Source organism: Ciona robusta, chromosome 14 (assembly GCF_009617815.1).
Source record: "Ciona robusta chromosome 14, ASM961781v2".
NCBI lineage: Eukaryota > Metazoa > Chordata > Ascidiacea > Phlebobranchia > Cionidae > Ciona > Ciona robusta.
Window position 1 is genome coordinate 3322448 of NC_143248.1, and position 7171 is coordinate 3329618.

General features: G+C 36.4%; 1 protein-coding gene across 1 annotated transcript; it reads left to right on the plus strand.

Annotated features, from left to right (window-relative positions):
- The first annotated feature begins 1095 nt into the window (after window positions 1-1095).
- LOC149725021 (uncharacterized) lies at window positions 1096-5212 on the plus strand. Its single transcript, XM_089893072.1, has 8 exons — window positions 1096-1314; window positions 1390-1542; window positions 2497-2558; window positions 2615-2699; window positions 3055-3238; window positions 3531-3594; window positions 4169-4293; window positions 4690-5212. The coding sequence occupies exons 2-8, from the start codon at window positions 1408-1410 to the stop codon at window positions 4833-4835; spliced, it is 801 nt and encodes a 266-aa protein (XP_089749198.1). The 5' UTR covers window positions 1096-1314; window positions 1390-1407; the 3' UTR covers window positions 4836-5212.
- Window positions 5213-7171: the final 1959 nt, after the last annotated feature.

Here is a 7171-nt window from a genome sequence, read left to right on the forward strand (position 1 = left end):
AACCCACTGCATAACTAACAACAATGTGGTCGCAACTTTTAAACCATAACAAAAATAAAACAAAGCAGTCTCATACTTTTAATGCAAACAATGACTTTGCAATACTAATACACCTCAAGCTTACATGTACTCCCTCGGCAGCGCGTTCCCTCTATAAGCTTAGCAAACATTCAGCCGGCAAGGACAAAACGTCATGACTTACATCGTTGTTTCATCATCTGTTTGCGCACGGTACGCTCTGACGTCATTGTGACCGCGCGACCAAAGTACGCTTTCGTCGCTTGTTACGTCACAAACAGTTACATAATCGAAATGCGCGTCTACGCGAGGTGACAGACACTCCAAATCGATCTTTTCTGGACAGCAGCAATGTAAACTCGGTAGTAAAAACACTCTCATGCTTGTATTGCCTGAGCGTTTCGTATTTGTTTGCACTATCCGGACGGGTTACATTTAAACGCTTGGCTGGGCACAGCATGTTCGTTCTTAATTGACTGAATTAAACATAATAGGCAACTTCGCTACTCAACCGCTGTGAACTAGGCTTTGCGTTCTTAACGGCGTTTTATAATCGCGGTTTAGACCTAGCAGTGCTGACATATGTGTCAATCAAGTTTAAAACAGCTTGGCTATGCATTGCAGCAATTGAAATCTAACTTACACAGAATGCCTGCCATAGTAGCTCGACTATATACTTATACACGTACGTGTTACGCAATGTTATTGGGAATTTTAAATTAAAAATGGCGGCAAATTGAATTTTCATTGTTTACCTATAACTCTGCTTATATAGATAAATTATAAAACACGAACCCGTACTAATGTATTCCTATCTGTATTTTCTAATTTTTCCTCTTGTTCGAGATTATTTAGTGCTGCATGAACTAAAAACACGTGTCTTATGTACAAAAAATGAACTAAATAAAAACATATTATCTTGGTAACAAGCAAAAAAAGCTGACGTAATATTTTTCAGTGTTGCAAAACATATTGTTTGTCATTCTCATTTCTTTTCAAAAATGGGGACAAACGAATGTCTAAGATTAATGCCGTGCAGTTAGTAACGATATGGTAATTGATAAGTTCCTTATAATGTTTATAAGGTGCATGTTATACGTCACATGATGTTGTTGACTGGCACTTCCTTTTGACGACATTTCCCTGTATGAGCAACCAGTTATAAACAACAAATGAAACAACGTGCGTATGCAGGAATTAAATTACTCTTCTAGTGAAAGTATTATGCCCACGTTAAAACAATAGAAATATATCGGAAGGGACAGCGGCGAAATCGAAAAGCCATCAATATTAGAGGCAAGTAGACCAAATGTAACAGAGTAAGAAATACTTTTTGCATAGCCTTTACTATAAAAGCCGTAATTTACTCAGTGCCCCTTATTTTATCCAATGGTCGTCACGACCGAAATGGATGATTCCAACGATTATGAAATTCCAATATCTTTTAAAAAAGAAGAAAATGCTCCACCAGACGATGACGCAGACTTTGTTGACGTGGAGAATTTAAAGTTATGGTCACCGGAGGTTTGGTTTACATTTTGCTGTTCGATTCTTTATATTTTAACGACATAGTTTAGTACTGTGTATTCCCATTATCCTGATAGTGTTTTAAAAAAATAACAACGGTCAATATAGCAGTCGTGAGGATACGGTTTTATAATTCTTTGAATGTTCTTTCTTTATTAAAATAGAATGAAAAGGTGTCCCTTCTTTTCCTACTCTATATATATTATCGTAAAACCACAGTAAGTGCTACACACCACTTAACGCAAATTTTGGCAAAATATCTTGCGCTTGTTAGAAATGTAGCGCTTATGTTACTTCAGCGCAAAGACAAATTACGCTGCAAACTTTTAAAAACACAAATATAGACACTGCTCAAAGAGGTATACCTTTAGATTGCATGCGTTCAGTGGTAAAGCTATATACCAGCTGTAGCAATACGTTTCATATTATTTCCGCTGATTCAAGAGACACCATTTTACTAAGTATCAACATATTGGTCCTGAAAGTACATTAACATATCAGCACTGCTCCCTGCATTTTTCTTGGTGATGTGACTGCACTACCTATACGTAAACTTAAGATGCATTCACCGTCAATTGTAGCGTTTTGGCATTAGAAACCCTATTTAAAGTGCGAACAAGTTTATTCCTTGTATTTACCAAACCCTAAAACACAATATCCAAAACGGTCAGTGTCACAAAATGTTTCTCACAAAACATTACTTTGGGGGAAGATGAGACACCTTTTCATTCTATATATTTTCGTCTCATTTAGTAGTAAACAAAAAAGCATTTAAAACATTATAAAACCGTATCCCCACGACTCCCATACACCGTTGTTAATACTTTAAAACATGATTAGATTATTTGGTTATTATTACTGAAGGTATCCCATCTTTCCCCACAGTACTACACAGCAAATTATATCATATAACTATTACCCTATCTTTACATTGCAACTGCATCTTCATAGGATAACCCCGTTTCTAATGATCAGAAGCCAAGAAAGGGAATATCTACAAATCACATAGACAGGCAAGGGAAGTAAGATCAATAATATGTCACAATTTAACGTGGTGTATTTACATTAGGTTTGGTGGTACACTGCCGTCGCCCGGACGAAATTTAGAGCCCACTGTTATACCGAGATCAGTGTCATTTGCTTCAAAACTTACGGTGAGAAAACAGTGTTTACGATTTATTTTGATAAATGACTATGTTGACAGTTAGATACAAGTTTATATTTTCGCAGAGGCAGCACTGCTACATTATGTCACCCTTCTCTTGTTTTAAACAAACGGGCTAAATTATTTAAATGAATAAATTTCAATGAATTTCTATTCTTGCGTCGCAGGGCAGCGACATTCGTTATAGAAGCTGTTCTATACCTCATTCACCTCGTGCCCGTTTGTTAACTTTGTTGTGATTCTTATAAATCATATGCACAGATGCAAACTGTGGCACGTACATTAGCAGTACAGCATCATGTATATATTATATACCGTTACATGAAGTTATCGTTTTCTTCCAGAATAGCGTGAATCGTCCAACGAATACAGCGAAACCTGAAAGAGCGTTTGTGACGTCAACTAAACGACAAAATGACGCGTTTGCCTACGTCATCGATTCAGTTGATACTACGTCACAACCCGGAAGTATTTCGTCATGCTTTTCCGGTTCACACGGAAACCTGTTAAAATTAAAACAATCAAGAGGTATGTAGGATCTTGTACAAATCATGTAACTTGTTCATGGATACCTAATGCTTGGCATATAATAGCGCCCCATTGGGTTTCGAATACTAGCTTCCAAAATTACAAAAGCAATATTAAAGTTATTACGTATGGTTTATCACAACTTAGAATTACAAAACCATACAGAGAGATTATGTCACAAGGTGTGCAAAACAGAACACCGGTGTTTAACAGTCGTTGTCCCGCCATGCAAGGATAAACAAGTTACATTCATGAATTCAACCAGACATTACTTCAGCGCATTTATTCTCAGAAAGGAATAAAATCAACAGAAGCAGAACAGTCGGAGAAGCTGATTATAAAAGAAACGTGACAACGTGAGTTAGTGGTGCATGTAACTATAATATAGTAATGGGTTGGGGAAAGATGATCGAGACATCTTTTCATCCCATTTTCTCACTCCATTTGGTAGCAAATAAAGAACACTCAAAGAAATATAAAACAGTATCCTCACGATTCCCATAGACCGCTGTTAATTGTTTAAAACAGGATTAGGATATTATTTGCAAATTATGTACCGAAGGTGTCCCATCTTTCCCTACAGTACTATTGTAACTGTTGCTAAATAAACATAAACCTTTCTCCCTGTATTTCCCAGTTAAATGGTGTAGGTGCTTTATGGTAACAAAAATTAACACTTTAACTTGGAGATAAACTATTTAAACAATTATAAAACCATATTCTTACGACTTTTATAAACCGTTGTTTATTGTTTACAACACGATCAGGATATTTGGGTGTTACGAGCTAAAATAAGGTGTCCCATCTTCCCCCACCCTATTATAAATTATATAATCTAAATACTTGTACTCATGCCAGATAAGCTGGGTTTTTATACATAGTTTTTATTCGAATTGGAACTTGTTGTATGAAAGTTTAATTTATTTTCAGGGATTTCAGCGCAACTCGTGGTCACTCCTTCAGCTGCGCAGCGCCGTCTAACGGGAAGCTAACTATAGACGATGATCTGTGTTCGTTGGAAAATAGCGAGATTTACACAGCTGTTAGTTTAGCAGGTATGGCTTCATATATTGTAGCGCTTAGATTATTCTTTTCGTGGTATAAGATTCTTAATTTCTAGCAAACCATAGCAAGTTCACCGGTGCAAAAGAGTCACCTACAGGTGAATTAAATAAATATTTTTATATAACAGATACCAATTTTCTGTATTCTGTATTTTTCTTTAAAATATTTCTAAATCTTTGCTGCCGTAATCGAAGAGACAAATAAAGGTTATTATTAATATTATTGTTATATATGTATTTTTTGAAAAAGAAACTAAGCAAAGCAAACAAATCGCAAAATGTTGAGTAAGTTTAAGAAACCTACCAAAAGATAATGAAATTTAAACGTAAATAATGCAAAAGTATCGGAAAGTTTCAAAAGTGTATGCAAAAAAAGATTTTATTCAGGAACACTAACTCGCAATGCTGCACCATCAAAGTTTAAATGGCGATGGAACAAATATAAGAAGTTGTACGTCATCATTGGGGTGATGGGTGTACTTCTCGTTATCTCAACCACAGCAGCGGTTGTGCTGGCAATCCTAAGATGCTGAAAGTGCATGTTTCTGACAAGCTATTGATGCAACGAACATTTTGAAGACAAGAGCGCTAATGGTTATTGATTCCTGCCTTTTAAATCCACGACTTTCTGTAAAGCGGCGACTTAGTATTAATTTGTTTTCAGGGATCGTACTTTAGACACCGAAGTGTTCAGGTTAATGGGTAAAAAGTAAAGGGTTTCTATAGTTTTTTTTGAGGCGTTGTAAAGTTTATTTAACATAATGTTTCAATTCACATACGTTGCCAAGCGAAACGAAGCATGTTGTTTTAAATGTTGGAATTTTTATCAGTTTGATGTTTGCCTTTTACGTTTCGTCACGACTCATGTAATATAATCAAAACACGCATTACACGAATGCCAGCCGAAGCAGTTGTTTACCTCATCAATCATGCGATCTATAACAATCAATCATCCGTATTGTGACAGGGGGCATCATGTGTTTTTAGCACTGCTCGTTTGGTGGAGCTAGGGTGGCGTTTTAAACAACTACAGTAAAAACTTTTTCGAGAACGGCGTTTCTCCGATCAAGTTACAAAGGCAGTTTATCTTTATCGAAATAGAGACGGCTCAAACTTGGACGTATGTTAAGTGCAGTAGATATAGGCTCAGCGATAAGCTTTTCAGTAGGGATTTAAATTAATGCTGCAATTAATTCACATAGCTGATTGATAGGTAATGATAGCGAGAGTAAACACCTGAGCACCGCATGAACAAAGGTTCTGTTTAATTGATTGTTACATGGCCAGCTAATGAAGGATTTGCCCTGCTACCGAAACCACTGAGACGGTTTAATTAGTTGAACCCAACCGGGTGAGACGGAGAAGGAATTCGCTAGAAAAACGACTCGTGCTGCGCGCGCGACGTTGATTTAAAAGGCACCAGTTGTGATCAAATGGTGCTTTCGGGTGATAAATTATGCGGTAAACCGATAGGAAGTTCAGGTTAGTTCCGTATATCGAATAACGGTTTGACGTTTTGATGAATACTCGGGATTCGTAATATACGCCAATGCTGGTTTAAGGCGGTTTTGAGTTTAAATTCAATCACATTCGAAGACAATCGTTGGTATCAACTTCTATTGATTCAAGTTCTAGAATAACAGGGTGTAGTGGGCCAGCCACGTGACCTTCACGCATCACTGACCATAGTCTAACCTCGAGATTTCGGAAGCTTTTAATATTTTATTCTGTCTTATCTGACGAGCTGAAGCTTCACGCCAAGCCAGTGCAATTAAGCTGTTTACTTTGAGGTATTACGTAGCTACGGTGTTTAACGCTAAATAGACAGTCCTCCAAATTCAAAGCTTAAATTCCATATTACGCCATCGAAAGGCGATACTAACCGCGAAGCTATCTATCATAGAAGAAGGAAAAGTTGACAAAGAGTTGTTGTTATAAATGGCTCCAGATTCAGCAGCTAAAGATACTTTGAGTAATTGGAATGAAAAAGGGATACGGACTTATTATTATTTATAAATGATTGAGCTGTTTATAAGCGACCTGTCTTATGCGGTTGCTTCTGCGCTGTACTGTTGTATAACGAAGCAGAAGACACGTTTTACAATAACTTCTACAGTTATATATTGCCGGTGAGACTTAATTAAGGGTCGTTTTGTGACGGCTATATTACAGAATGTAAAAGTCGCATATAGGTTAGGAGACGATTTATTGTTGCGAAGAGGTAGAGAATCTTTATAATACTGTGGTGTAAGATAAATACTGTTAGCACGTAATATCTCATATTTTCTAATCGTATTTTAACAATTAACAACGGTCTTTTAGAGTCGCGAGGATACGGTTATATGATTCTGTAAATATTCTTTGTTCGCTAAAAATAGGACGATAAATAGTAATGAAAACATGAACCGTCTCCCCTACATACTATATTATACACCAAATAGTCGAAGCCAAGTGACGTTTTTTCTATATTTCCCCTTTTTATTAACAAAGTTCCGCATAGCTTGTTTGAATATTAAAAACATACAGTTAGTCTAATACTACAGTATGAATCCAGTAATTTGCACCTATACTACTGTGGCATTTATTGCAATGAACCGGCGTTTATATTTAACACAGTAATAAATATTAAATCCTCGTTTCGATAAAGTTTAAATTTAATTTGTCATATAGTCGATTTATCGATCCGTGTCTCATGAAAACGAGCCATTCTTGTTTTGGGTTTTATTTTGATGTTTTATCTTCACAATTTATTGAACTTATCTGGTGCAAATGAGCCCGCGTTTCGTATATGGGTTTATAGTATAGCCACATGCCCTAAATTTAGACGGTTTTATCCATAGCTTGTTTTACTTACAATCGTTTTGTTTTT

Bases quoted from the DNA above. Each gene is read 5' to 3' on its own strand.
- LOC149725021 (XM_089893072.1), top strand. From the start codon at position 1,408: ATGGTCGTCACGACCGAAATGGATGATTCCAACGATTATGAAATTCCA. The intron at 2,700-3,054 runs GTGAGAAAACAG...GTTTTCTTCCAG, and splicing joins CATTTGCTTCAAAACTTACG to AATAGCGTGAATCGTCCAAC. The intron at 3,595-4,168 runs GTGAGTTAGTGG...ATTTATTTTCAG, and splicing joins TATAAAAGAAACGTGACAAC to GGATTTCAGCGCAACTCGTG.